Consider the following 15,303-nt stretch of genomic DNA (forward strand, 5'->3'; position numbering starts at 1 on the left):
GCCAGAGTTCAAGCCCCACGACCGTCAAAAAAAAAAAAAAATCAACATAACGACTTGTACATCTCATTGTTGCAATGGGTCCAAATCTATCCCTATTTAAGCGATTTATTTTTTTCCCTTCCCCTCCAGAAATTATACCGACATCAAATACAGTGAAAGCAGGGGTTATACTGTGAGGGAGGGACATACAAAGCAACAAGGAAATAATCTTATAAACGTGTTAGAAACAATCGCATGAAAGAAAAATAAAACATTTGAATACATATCTTAGGGTTCATTTCCTTAAAATCAACTTATCTGACCTTTTCTGCTTGACTCATACATATACTACTTATTGCAAATAAGGGAAACCATGGAAACTATGTTTTTTTTGACATGGCTTACTTCACTTAATATAATTGTTTTCAAGTATTTCCATTTACTAACAAATGGGGTCATGTCATTCTTTCTGATGGAGCCATAGAATTCCATTGTGTATATATACCACATTTTCTTGATCCATTCATCTACTGAGGGGCATCTGTGTTGGATTCATATCTTAGCTATCGTAAATAATCCTTCAATAAACATAGTCGTGCTGGTAGATTTAGTGTGGTCTTGTTTGTGATCATTTGGTAAATGCCCAAAAGTGGGTTTGCTGGGTCATAGGGGGCTCAAGATAATTAAAAAATTTGGCCAAATAGCAGGGTATAAAATTAACCCTCAAAAATCAATAGCTTTTCTGTATGCCAACAATGAGAAAAGGGTGTCTAAAATTAGGAAAGCAACTTCATTCGTAATAGCCCCACAAAAAATAAAATACCCAGGAATTACCTTAATCAAAGGAGTGAAGGACATCTATGATGAAAATTTTGAAAACTTGAAAAAGGAAATCAAAACAGAATTTAGAAATTGGAAAAAACTTCCATGCTCCTGGATTGGAAAGATCAACGTTGTGAAAATGGCAATACATCCCAAGGCTATTTACAAATTCAATGCAATACCTATCAATATTCCAACATCATTCCTCAAGGAAATAGAAGAGGCAATCCAAAAATTCATATGAAATAATAAAAGACCCCAAATAGCAAAAACGATCCCCAACAGAAAGAGCAGTGCTGGAGGAATATCAATATCAAATTTCAAACTGTACTACTAAATCCATTGCAATCAAAGCAGCTTGGTACTGGCACAAGAACAGACATCAGGACCAATGGAATAGAATTGAAAACCCAAATAATTGTGAAGCCAAGCAGCAGTCTCCTTTTCATTCGGCACCAGCGTTGGATGTTGACTGGCAGAGCAACAACACCTTTGCTTCAAGTAGTACAGACATGTGCATTCAAGTCTGCAAATTAGGACAATACAGATCTATTAAAACATTCCAGGGACATACATATGAAGTAAATGCTATCAAGTGGGACTTCACTGGCAATCTTATGGCCTCCTGTTCTGGTGACATGACTTTGAAGATATGGAGCATGAAACAAGATAATTGTGTACATGATTTGCAAGCTCATAATAAAGAAATTTATACTGTCAAATGGAGTCCAACAGGACCAGGGACAAATAATCCAAATGCCAACCTTATGTTAGCAAGTGCGTCCTTTGAATCTACTGTTGGGTTATGGAATGTAGACCGAGGGATTTGCATCCATACTTTGACAAAACACCAAGAACCTGTGTACAGTGTTGCTTTCAGACCCAATGGCAAGTATCTGGCAAGTGGTTCTTTGGACAAATGTCTGCACATCTGGAACACAGACAGTTGCTCTATTTCACAGCTATAGGGGAACAGGTGGAATTTTTGAAGTTTGTTGGAATGCAGCAGGAGACAAATTTTGAGCCAGTGCATCAGATGGTTCAGTTTGTGTATTAGACCTTCAGAAATAGCGCTACAAGTTACAAGCCATGGACCAACTATGAATGTGTACATAGCCAAAATGACTGTCCCTGACCCATGTACTGCTACAGTCCCACCTGAACCATGGCCAGTCTACTACAACCAAATCTAAGAGAAGTATATCCATGCAATATATATATATATGTATATATATATATGTATATGTATATATATATATATATATACAAAATTGCACCCTGAAGATGACAGAGTTTTGTCCCAGTTTGTGAATTCTGTTCACCAAGTGTTGGAATCTAATCTGCTGCGCCCCTAAAATAGCATTTTGAAGTTTGGGATATGAAAAACAGAAGAGAGAAATAAATATACACTATAAAAGCAGACCCCATATGTACCAGAGTTTGGATTCTAATGACAGCCGTGTTTCTCCCCTTTGAATCAATCAGCAGACACCATTGATTCTATTCTTTTTTCCCTTCAGTAGTGAGCAGTTTGTATGTACAGAGAAAATGGACGTAACAAAACTCTCAGCAGTAGTTTGTTCTTGCTTTTAAATTTTGTTTTTGGTTTGATTATGGATGCATGAAGTAAGGGAGTGAATCAGTTTCTTGTTTATATTTTTTTCACCTTTTAAACAATAAAAATTTTCTTAAAAATACTTTAAAGCATTCTTTAGAAAAGGTGGATTTTTGGTACATTTTTTAGCTCCCAGAGCATATATTCAACTGGTGCATAGTGTGGAAGGGAAGGGGGCATTGGAAGTTAAATGAAAGCATAGGACCTTGGTCATGTCAAACTAGAAGAGAAATCCGTAAAGAAGGATATTATGCTCTGTTTCTGTTTCTATTTCTATTTCTCTCTCTGTCTCTCGGTCTCTATTTCTCTCTCTGTCTCACTATATTTTATTTTAGTGATATGGCTTAAATACAATAGGTTATTTTGGGGGACATATTTCTGCCAATTAAATACTAGAAGGGCCCAAATGTTTTGTTTTTCTTTAGTTACCATAGTGAAGATACAAAAAAATCTGATGTTTTGTAACAATAAGTAAATTATAGATAAAGTGTGCATTATTGTGAAAAGGAGCAAAGTAGTTTGGGGCTTTTTAAAAAAATTGTTTTGCTTTGATTTTTAAGAGATTAAAATGTTTCTGGATGAGGAATAGCTTCTCAAAGTGTCCATCATTCTGTATAGAAGCTTACATATGTAATGTAACCAAACTCCAGTATTAAAAATCTCTCGTTATTTTCTTTTATACAAAGCAAGATAATGGCATATAACAACTGCCATTACATGGCAAAATGTTTGCTACCTTAGTTTAAAAATAATCTTTAAGACAAAAGACTTGCTTCAAGGTTTTTTTAAATAGCAGTGATTCAGAATTTTAAAAAGAAAAGAAAGTGATTGCACTAAACTCACTGCTGCTCTGATTCTGCATTTGTGGTACTCGTGACTACAAATATATATATATATATATATATATATATATATATATATATATATGTATGTATATATATATATGCTGCTATTTTTCCCAGAAATCACTACTATGTCCTGTCCCTTACTCTGTTTATATCAAGTATTTTCTTAAAGAATATAGGTATCAAATCAAATTTCCTCTTCTGCTCATGCAGCTAAAAGTAAAGTAATAGATAAATGTTAGCATGAACCATGCCTATGTGTGTGATTTAATAGAGTTTGTCATGATCTGTATAAGAATCCAGGACTATCAATTTTAAAGAAAGTAGTTGTCAAATTTTTATCTTAAAATATTTTAATTAAGGAATTGCCTATAATCAAGCTTAGCAAATTTATAACACTACTTCTGTTACTAATTATTTTGAGGGCTTTACTAGTAAAAGTTTAACCTTTATTCTAAGTTGACCTAGAAATTTATTTAACCCAAATAATGCAACTTTTTATTTTCAGCATCTGTTGTTTTGGTATTTTTACAAAATAACATTGATTGAAGCAAGTCTTAGTTTACTAAGGTAGGGTAGCATTTGCTATTGGTGAAAAGAATACGTACACTTAATTTCACTATACTGTGATACTGTAATGTTTTTTTTTTAATTTACATCCAGAAAGGCATTCATTCGCTATGGTTTTGTGCCAGTTGTTTTTAGGGTTTTGGATCACGTTAGAGGTATTTAGAACTAATCTGCCCTGTGACTTATGTAGGAAACCTAATATGCTGAGTATCTGGCACTTGATATCCTGCTTTTATTGCTAGAGGTCCACATCTGTGTTTGACTTATCTTGTTGTTTAAAAAAAATAAATAAAAATAAAAAAAATCTGTGCAATATTTTTTAAATGTGCTCCCAGGAATAGAAACAAATGTTTTGAGTATGTTTAAGCTGGATTTCCTTTAGGGATGCATTGTCAATTGCACTGAATTTAAATCTGAAAGTCAGAAGTGATTATTGATAGTACTTTTGTATTTTGATATGGACAATTTATTAATTTGGATACAGTTAATGACTTTTTCCCAGCTGATTTAAATGATAGTCAAGATATTCTGCAATATAGCTGCCAAAATAGCTACATTTTTATGATATGGTCATCTTTTCTGTTTTTTATTCTTCTGCTATTTTACTTAAATCATAATAGCCAAGATAGGACATACATTTAAAGAGTATAAATTCAGAGCTTTATTATCCTGAAGTCTAGGGTCTTTCAAGTTTAACCTTCTCTGAAAGGTGTTCATTTCATAAGCTGGTTCTTCATGATCATCCATGTGTTGGGTTTTGCTGCTGTTCTCAACATCACCAATGCCTGCTGTGTGCCACCGTGCTGCTCCAATAGACATGAATAAGATTGTCTCTAATTGAGCAGTAACATGATTGCAAGAGACCAAGTTTCACAGCCTGTAAAAGTTCTATATTTGTAATTCTTACTCATTTTTCCTTCCATTTTCTCATGAGAACAATTTTTTCCTGAAGATCAGCTGAATGCAGTAATTTTTCTATAGTATTCACTTCAAATCATTATTTTTTAATCCTACCATTATGAAATTTAATCGTAAGAAAAACTTGTCTGAATTCTTACAAATTTAAATAAAATAAGGAGCAGCTGCCACTGTTAAATGTCATAAAGCAATATTTTTTTTCTTCTCCATGTAGGAAGTCTCTTAAGTACTTATTTTATTCTAATCCCCCATTCCTGTAATTGATCAGGTAATATCATTGATTTTAAAATGAGTTTTAGAAGTGGTAACTGGTAATTTCCTAATGGGTCTTAGCATGTATCAAATTCTGTTTTAAGGAATTATTCTCTAGGTAAAGAAAGTTTTAGGATTGAACACCTTTTACAGATACTGAAAGTGCTTCCTTTGTTGTGTAAAAAACAAATTATGGTGCAAAAAGTAATCATTAGATTGAATTACATGAAGGTTTTTTGTTTTTTGACATAAAAATGTCAAGAGAAAGGCCAAAGATTTGTACTTTTTCACTTAACTTATAAAGCACACCTTTTTTCCTTAAACTTCTTTCTGTAAAATTAAATTTAATGAGAGAGTACTATTTTTTAGGAGCTATCTGTTTATGTAGAATGATTTTGTTAAGAGTAATGTAAACTATTAAGGATTAGAGGCCTAAAGAGGGCTGTGCATTTTTGTTATTTGAAGGAATCATAAATGACCATACTTTCAGAGAGTGAAAATGACAAGTTTTACTAGATGCTTAGAAAAACAAATCTCATGCTGTGCTACTTACTCTTTTAAGACCACTTTCATTTTCTTAAACACATTGTATGTTTCTACAGAACCTGTGTTCCTATTCACATAAAAAGGACGGTACTTGCAAATGGTGAATTACTATTGACAGTTTTGCAGAAATCTTGTTTCACTGGACCAACATTTTGGCATGGCAGCAAATGCCAACATTTTAGGGAACAGCAGCAAACCTACAGAGACCCTGGTTGTTGTTGTTGTTTTTGTTGCTGTTGTTTGTTTGTTTGTTTGTGGTTCCCTTCCCTTCCCTTCTCTGAATCAGCCGGGGTGTTTGGAGGGTAGGGAGCTTATGAATTACTGTTTCCAGTAGTAGCTCTGAGTGTCACGTTTAATATCAATTTTTTTTTTTTTTGTCGGTCGTGGGGCTTGAACTCTGGGCCTGGGCGCTGTCTCTCAGGTCTTCAGCTCAAGGCGAGTGCTCTACCACTTGAGCTACAGCGCCACTTCCGGTTTTCTGGTGGTTTATTGGAGATAGGAGTCTCACAGTCTTTCCTGCCCGGGCTGGCTTTGAACCGCGATCCTCAGATCTCAGCCTCCTAAGTAGCTAGGATTACAGGCATGAGCCACCAGCGCCAGGCTTAATATCAATTTTTAACATGATTCTATTTCAGTGTAGAAGAGAGAGAGAAAGAGGAAGTATTTACTTTTTAACACACTGATTTAGAAATTTGATGTCTTACATCAGTAGTTCTGAGGCATTGATAGCATCCTTTATTTCTGCCTTTACGTTGACAGTGTTGAAGCAGGGTGAATAAATAAACTAGGGCATATTGATCTTTTTAGTGAGCTGCTTCATGATGTTTCCTTTGGACTTTCTGGATAAGTTCAAGAAAATGTTCTGCATGTTGTATTTAGTCTGATGTACTTATCCATCTCATTACAGACAAAAACAAACAGACTGCATTTTTTTAGCTCTGTAATCCTTGAATACAGACGTAATTTTCTTCTTTCCTAACTTTGACATTGTAGATACAATGTTTTCATTTAGATTTTTCCAAATCCTTTGGGTCTAATTCTGTGAACCAACCTGTAGCACTGGATTGAGTTGTCTGCATCATTCCTTTAGTTATCTGGTTAACTTTAAAACTGTTGTAAAAGTGTAAACCAGCCAATGACAGTGTTTTGTACATGTTAAAGAACTTATTGTTCAGTTTTCATGATTATCGTGTAAGGAAGACTGATGAAGATGTTCTATGCTGTACTGGACCATGTTAATTACACTTACAATGTATTTGGTTCCACATAAAAATGATTAGTCCCCAATAACTCTTTTATCCTTTCAAGGCACATTTTTAATTGTTGTTGTTGCAGTTTCCCTTTGCATTGTACTGCTTTGACAATTGTAATTTGAATCAGATCTGAAAGAGGTCCAGAATAAAATATATTTTGATATTAAAAAAAGAATTGAAAACCCAGAAATGAACCTACCGACCTGTAGCCATCTAATCTTCGATAAGGGAGCAAAAAATAGAATGGAAGAAAGACAACCTCTTCAGTAAATGGTGCTGGCAAAATTGTTTAATTACTTGTGGAAAACTAAAGGTAAATCCATATATATCACCCTGCACCAGAATCAACTCCAAATGGATCAAAGACCTCGGAGTCAAAGCAGACACTCTGAAATCATTACAGAATATAGGAGAAACCCAAGGTCTCCTTGGCACAGACCGAAATTTTCTTAATAGAGATCCAGAAACACAACAAATCAAAGAAATGTTGGACAAATGGGATTCCATGAAATTGCCGAGCTTCTGCATGGCAAAGGACATAGCCAGCAAGATCAAAAGAAAGCCCATGGATTGGGAGAAGATCTTCACTAACCATACAACGGACAAGGGTCTCATATCTAAAATATACCTGGAACTCAAAAAATTAAGTCCCCTAACAACAATTCTTCAAAGAAACAACTGCCCAATAAATAAGTGGGCTAAAGACTTTAAGAGAAACTTTTCTGAAGAGGAAAGAAGGATGGCCAATAGACAAATGTATAAATGCTCAACCTCCCTAGCCCTTAAAGCAATGCAAATCAAAACAACATTGAGATCCCACCTCACTCCAGTTAGAATAGCTAGAATCAAGAACTCTAATAACAACAGATGCTGGAGGGGATTTGGACAGAAGGGAACCTTACTGCATTGTTGGTGGGACTGTAACCTTGTTCAACCACTTTTATCCAATTTTAGACAAGAGCACTTTACATTGTTGAGATTAGCTGAAAAGTAAAAACAAGGCACATATCCTTCTCTGTGACTGAACCCAGTTAGAGGCTGGAAATTTTATTTCCCCAGAGATGTTCAAATAACAAAAACACAAAAAACAAAACCCCACAATTAAACCTAGTACCAATTCTAAAATCGAATTAGAGAAGACAATAACCAAAGGCTGATTTTCTTCCTACTAGAACTCTGTGCCATTCTCACTCAGCAAGCTGAATCGAGAGTCTGCTGAGTGAGCCTGCCACTTTCAACCAGAACTTCCTTATCTAAGGAAACAGAGAACAGAGAACAATCAGGTTTCAGTGAATGGGATGACATCCCATCAACATTTGTTGACCCAGTGTCCTTCCAAGGTGGAAGAGAAGTCCCAGTCATTTGGGGGCAAGGGAAATAAGTCCCTAGCGACCATCCTCTCCAACTGGGAGATTCTCCCCCATACTCTGTCCCCTGGGTCAAGGCCTAAGGCTAAGATAAACCCCAAATGACAAACAACACTCAACACAAAGACACTACTTACAAAGATACACTGCAGCGTTGTAAATTGCCAACAACCAGAAAGTGCCAGTCTATAGACTGGCTGTACTAAACAGCAATCTACCCAGAAGCATCTGGGGACGTCTCCTCACAGACCCCATTGGCAGTCTTAAAGTGTGTCCAACAAGACTCCTTGCCAACCACAGAACAGTTAAAAATTCAGCTATCACTGCTCATTGCCAGTGTTAAAGATCTCACCCCTTAAGATTTATTGTGTATCTTCTTGTATTTCCAACACTGCTTTAGATGTTGGATTTTGAAATAGAGCTTTAGTTTGCATTTGATGTATGGAGGTGCTAGTGTTGCCAGTTGAACTGCATATATTGTAATGAAAGTAATTTGATGTTTTGACATATGAATTTAATTTTGGCAATTGAAGAAGTGAATATACATGACTCACAAAAGTTTCTTTATGTGTATTGGTATTGCTATATTGTGAACTTCCTAAAAGCCAGCCATGGGAGCACATGTCCCTAATCCCATCAGTTCTGTCACTGAGATAAGGCTTGAAAGGTCCAGATCATTTGGCACTTCATAGTGAGAACCTTGCTACAAAGAAGAGGGAGAGAACAGAAAAAAGAGAAAATGAAGCTTCCAACTTTTTTGTTACATATTCTTTATATTTAGCCAATAAGACCACCATAATAGTATTGTTTATGACTTCTTTCCTGCACTTTTCCTGTTTTGAGCAGTTTTATTTATGGATCTCTAAAAATCATATAAGAAACACATAAGAAATCTATATAAATCATATAAAAATCATTAAAAATATTTTGTTAGGGATATATAATCCAAAAAGAATAATTTTAGGAAAGTAGTAAGCAAATAAAATGTAATGCATTGACTTTATTGAAAACTTCAGCAGTTGTATTTTATTTACTCTGATAACAAAGTACATAAACTAAGTTACAATAGTATTCCAAATGGAAAACAGAACTAGAAACGTGAAGGGTAGCGCTGAAGAATGCTACTGCTACCACTGAGTAAGAATGAAATTTAGGCAAAACTCCTTCAGAGTAAAAGCCACAGGACAACCCCAACATTACTTTCATTGTTCATATAAAGAAAAGAACGTTTTTGGTAGTAAAGACAAATTTTCACAGATATTAATATCAATTGGGTATATATTTCTTAAGGCCTTCAGGAAGGATGCTGTGACCATGTTGATGGAAGCTGACTTCTTTGTGACCTACTTCACAATGTGCAGACACCATTCCAAGCACTGCAGTTGCATTAGGGTAATTTTAGTGCTCACGTGTGTTCTTCAAGTTAGGAAATGAATTAAGTGTTTTATTAAAAACAGAAGTAAGAAAGAAGGCCAAACAAATTTCCCAAGTACCTAAGACTGATCAATTGTACACCTATAATTCAAATCCAGGTTTCCAGCAGCCATATCTGAGGCTATTCACTGTCACATTCACTACCTTTAAAGAGTTATGGAGCATATGAACCCACATTATCTTCCTAATTATGGTTATAAGGGCAACAACAATGCTACAAAATATAAGCATTTTTAAATGAAAAGGCTGTGGATAATAAGAGTGTAAGTGATCTTTATGCCAAATAAAGATCGGTTTAATTTCTACAGAAATACCTGAATGAATATCACTCATCTTCCACTGTATATTATTCCTGGAGTAATTCCTTAAGGAGAACAAATCCACTTTTTCTGATGAACACAGGCTTTTATCATTAAGCACCTTGGATACACAGGGAATAGTTTTATGGATATATAATCCAAAAGAAATAATTTTTGTGACTAGTTACTTTCTTGTTTACCAAAGAAAATCTATTCCCTATTCTAAAACATATCAATTTAATGGATATTAGTTTTATCAGTATAAATTAGGTGTGCATAATATATGTAATGTATTCTACTACATAACATATAAATGATATATTTATAATACATGTATCATTATTGATATTCTATAAATATTCTTTAAATATTATAAATAATATATGTATAAAACTGGTTTTAGTATTATACTGTGAAGGATACAAAGAATGACAATTTTATTTAAATAAATATATTTGTATGTTTTAGTCACATAATTTGTTGTTTTGCCAGTACTGAGACTTGAACTATGGTCTGGGTCTTGTCCCTGAGCCATTTCACTTAGACTGGCTTCATATAGCTATCTTCAGATCACAGCCCCTAAGTAGCTGGGATTACAGACATGAGTCAGGTTATATTTTTTGAATTCCATCCGTGGCATGTTCCTACATAATTATTTCTGAATGTTCAATTATGTTATGGTATTCCATTTCTAAACCAATTCTGAATAAATAACTACTTATTGGGTAAAACTCTATGTTGCAATCGAACTTGTAAGAACCCTACTTTACAATCAATTTTCAAAGACATTTCTAATTTAATTCATGGACAGATGAGCAGAGAAATTAAATTATGTATGCATAATATATATATATATAATACTATATTACATAACATATAAATGATATATTTATAATGTATGCATAATTAGGGATATTCTATAATTACTATAAATAATATATTATAAAACTGGTTTTAATATTATAATGTTAAAGATACAAGGAATGTCAACAACCCTATCTTAACGGTCTCATTTTCAACAGTTATGCTATGAACACATACCTCAAGAAAGCACACATCTGTAATCACATATTTACCTTCAAATATTCTCCTCATCATTATCAGGACAAGAAGTGGCACTGTGGCTCAAGTGATAGAAGGCTCTCCTTGAGCTGAAGAACTCAGTGATATGTTAACACCCAGGTCCTGAATTTAAACCCCAGGACTGACAAAAATAAAATTTGAAGAGTTAAAGCATTAGGGCTGGGAAGGAGACTCAGTGGTAGAGTGCTTGTCTTGCATTCATGAGGTCCTGCGTTCAATTCCTCAGCACCACATAAGAAGAAAAAAGTGGAAATGGCTTTGTGGCTCAAGTGGTAGAGCACTAGTCTTGAGCTGAAAAGCTCATCAGGGACAGAGCCCAGACCCAGAGTTCAGGCCCTCCTACCACCACCACCAACAACAACAAATTAAAGCATCAAACAACCTCAAGTTGTTGTCCAGAATAATGAGGGCAGCATTATCCGTTTACTTGACTTAGTGACTTTAAGCCTAGTTTACCAGGGGAGGTAGTGGGCAATTGTGTGTTTGCCAAAAGCTGCAAAATTCTTTTGTACATTACCAAGGAGGGAGAAAGGAGGGAATGTGGGGAGGAAGGTAGGTGTTTGGTGACCTTGCCTTTGGGTTCAGTGATTGTTTTCTGAAGTAAATTCATAGAAATTTTGCTTGCAATCCTAGTTGCATGAGGAATGAAGAAGCCATGCCCTGGAAGTGCTTTTATCGTGTCCTTGGCCTGGTTCCAACCAGCAATGTATAATCCAAGTACCACTTCAGGACCAAGAAGCCATGAAGACTACTGATCCACTGGACAGGTGGACCTAACAACAGTCAGAAAAGGCAAAAAATGCAATGCCAAGGGCAGCACTGGAAATCTACACCAGGAAGAGTTTTTTTTTAATTTTTTATTGTAAAAATGCTATACAGAGGGTTTACATTTACATGAGTAAGGTAATGAGTACATTTCCTATTGAGCATTGTTACCTCCTCCTTTGTTTTTCCCCTACTACTTCCCTCCCCACCTCTCCAACACCTTCTTCCTTGACTCTTACCCGACATTGTAAATTCATTTTCAACACAGTGTCCTATACAACTCATCGTCACAATGGGTCAATCTGCATCCCTATTTCAGCATTCTGCTATATCCTTTCCACTCCCCAAATTATAAAAATGTATATAAAAAATGCAGAACACTAGAATCAAATACAGTGAAAACAGGGATTATACCATGGGGGTATGAGCCTACAAAAGAATCACATAGTGCATTATAAGTATATTAAAAACAAAAGGCAAGAAAGATAAAACCACTTGTGTCTCTGACTTGGGGTATATTTCGCTTAACATCATCGTATATGGTAATATGTACATAGCCTTTGATCTTCTGTGCTTGTTCTAGACATGTACTAGTCCTTGCAAATAAGGGAAAACATGGGACCTATGTTTCTTTGGGCCTAGCCTTACTTCACTTAATATAATACTTACCAAGTCTTTCCATTTCCTAAAAAATGGGGCAATTTCATTCTTTCTAATGGAGGCATAGAATTCCATTGTGTGTGTGTGTGTGTGTGTGTGTGTGTGTGTGTGTGTGTGTGTGTGTGTGTGTATCACATTTTCTTGATCCATTCATGTACTGAGGAGCATCAAGGTTGGTTCCATATCATAGCTATGGTGAATAATGCCGCAATAAACATGGTTGCGCTGGCAACTTTTGTATGACCTTGTTTGTGATCATTTGGGTAAATGCCTAAATGCCCAAAAGTGGGATTGCTGGGTCATAGGGGAGCTTTACCTGGAGTCTTTTCAAGAACTTCCATACTGCTTTACAAAGTTTTTAAACAAGTTTACACTCCCACCAAAAATGCATTATGGGTCCTTTTAACCACATCCACTCCAACAACTGTTGTTATTATATTTCTTGATTATAGCCATTCTAACTAGAGTAAGATGCAATCTCAATGTTGTGTTGATTTGCATTCTTTTGTGGCTAGAATAGTTGTGCATTTCTTCATGTATCTAATGGCCATTTTTATTTCCTCTTCAGAGAACTCTCTCTTTAAGTCTTTAGCCCACTTAGTTATCGAGCACTTGTTTCTTTGAGGATTTGCTGTTGGAGGATTTATTTTTTTGAGTCCTAAGTATATTTTAGATATAAGACCTTGTCCGTTTTATGTCTCATGAAGATCTTCTCCCAGAATGTGGACTTTCTATTGATCTTGCTATGGCCTTTGCTTTACAGAAGCTCTGATGTCTCATGTAACCCCATTTCTCCAAATTTTCTTTGATTTCTGTTTTTGACTATTATAATATGTTTATTACGTACAGACTCCATTAGCACTTGGAATTTATAATTCCATCGCATCTTGTAATAGCAAATTACTAGTTTCATAAAGAGATGAATTAAAAAATTAATTTCTTAATTTATCTTTTTTTACTCTTTGTTTCTGGCTCTCTATAAAGAAAATTTCGGCCTGTACTAAAAAGCTCTAGAGTTTATCCTATTCCTTCCTGCAGTGTTTTCATGGTGTCTTCTTTAATTTTGAGGTCTTTGATCCATTTGGAGTTGGTTCTCGTGCAGGGTGATATATACGGATCTAGCTTTAGTTTTCTACAGATGTTTAACCAATTGTGCCAACATCATTTACTCAAAAGGCTGTCTTTCTTCCATTCTATGTTTTTGCTCCCTTGTCAAACATTCGGTGGCTATAGGTTAGGGGGTTCATTTCTGAGTCTTCAGTCCTATTCTAATTGTCCTCAGGTCTGTTCTTGTGCCAGAACCAAGCTGTTCTTATTACTATGGCTTTATAGTAGAGTTTGAAATTTGGAACTGATATTGCTCCAGTGCTGTTCTTTCTGCTAAGGATTGACAAACCTAAAGCCATCATTATACTTAATGGTGAAAAATTAAGGACATTTCTTATAAATTCAGGAATGAGATAAGGATGTCTGCTCTCTCCACTATTCTTCAACTTAGTATTAGAATGCTAGATGGGGCAATAATACAAGATGCTAACTCACATGGGATCCAAATAGAGAAAGATGAAGTAAAACTCTCCATCTTTGCAGATGACCTGCTCTTGTATTCAAAGAACCCCGTGTACTCCACTCCCAAGTTACTTGAGTTGATCAGAAACTTTGGCAAAATAGCCGAGTATAAAATTCACCCTCAGAAATCAATGGCTTTCCTGTATTCCAATAACGATATGAGTGTGGCTGAAATTAGGAAAACAACCCCGTTTTAATACCCGCACAAAAATAAAATAGCTAGGAGTTAACTTAGGAGGTGAAGGACCTCTATGATGGAAATTTAAAAACCTGAAAAAGAAAATGAAAGCAGAACTCAGGAAGTGGGCAACCTCCCACGCTCATGGATTGGGAGGATTAACATCATGAAAATGGCAATACTGCCAAAGGCTATATCCAAATTCAATGTGATACTTATCAATATCCCAATCTCACTCTTCAATGAAATAGAAGAAGCAATCCAAAAAGTCATATGGAACAATAAAAGACCCCGAATAGCAAAGAGGTCTTTTGTGATAACCTTGCCTGTAGCTCACAAAACACTTAAGTCTTAGGTCTGGATGATTGTACTTAGATAGTGAATTACTTAATTTTAATTTGAACACATAAAACATGCATATAAAAATAGCACATTTTCATATCATGAGAAAACAACCTTTTTTCCATCTCTAAATTTATTTCCTGAGAGGCATTTTAAGAGAGAATCTATTTTCATTTTTAGATGAAAGACTTGTGGGAAACTATGTTCATAATCTGGCTCCTCCTCCCGCACCCAACACCTAAAACACAAATTTCACAATGCATTTAAAAGAAACAATAAAAAACACAAACACTTGGAATGCTCAGATGCAGAACGTTTTTACAAAACCCAGAATATAACTCTGCTGACTGAGAGAGGGGATCTCTGAATAAATTAACAAGCAAACCCAAAAAAGCAGCCAGAGTACAAGATGTGAGTGTCCCTGGCTGCTACTCCATGGACAAGGAAGATGGAAGGGCTTCCTAAGCCTGCTGGAGAGAGCATGGAAGAAAATTTCCTTGTCAGCCTGAGTACAAAAGTTGGCATCCCCCCTCCTGGGCCTGTCTTTCTTGTTTTCTGACCACAGCAGAGCAGAATAATCTTGTGCTCCACGAAGGATAAATATTGTACAAGCTGATCCACAGACTGGCTTCTGTTCAATCTGTACTACTTCTTAGGTGGGCGGCCCCTGCCCTGTGGTGTATGTGTGCTCCCAGGGGCTGATCCTCAGGGCCCAGGCCCACAGGCAGGCATGTGCTAGATGTGAGTCAGTGACATTGTGTCATTCACGCAGCAGCTGCCGGGTTGCTGCCCTAGCCCAACATCAG

The 15,303-nt window shown here is 35.7% G+C and overlaps 1 protein-coding gene across 1 annotated transcript; it reads left to right on the forward strand.

Moving 5' to 3' along the window:
- Positions 1-920: 920 nt before the first annotated feature.
- Positions 921-1,769, forward strand: LOC138805459 (F-box-like/WD repeat-containing protein TBL1XR1; the record flags this gene model as incomplete). The annotated part of the gene is made up of 2 exons (XM_069990260.1): positions 921-934; positions 1,202-1,769. Coding segments are annotated over 2 exons (582 nt in total), but the record flags the coding sequence as incomplete, so codon positions are not given.
- Positions 1,770-15,303: the final 13,534 nt, after the last annotated feature.

The sequence above is a fragment of the Dipodomys merriami genome, unplaced genomic scaffold, assembly GCF_024711535.1.
Source record: "Dipodomys merriami isolate MVZ:Mamm:240054 unplaced genomic scaffold, mDipMer1.0.p SCAF_394, whole genome shotgun sequence".
Lineage (NCBI taxonomy): Eukaryota > Metazoa > Chordata > Mammalia > Rodentia > Heteromyidae > Dipodomys > Dipodomys merriami.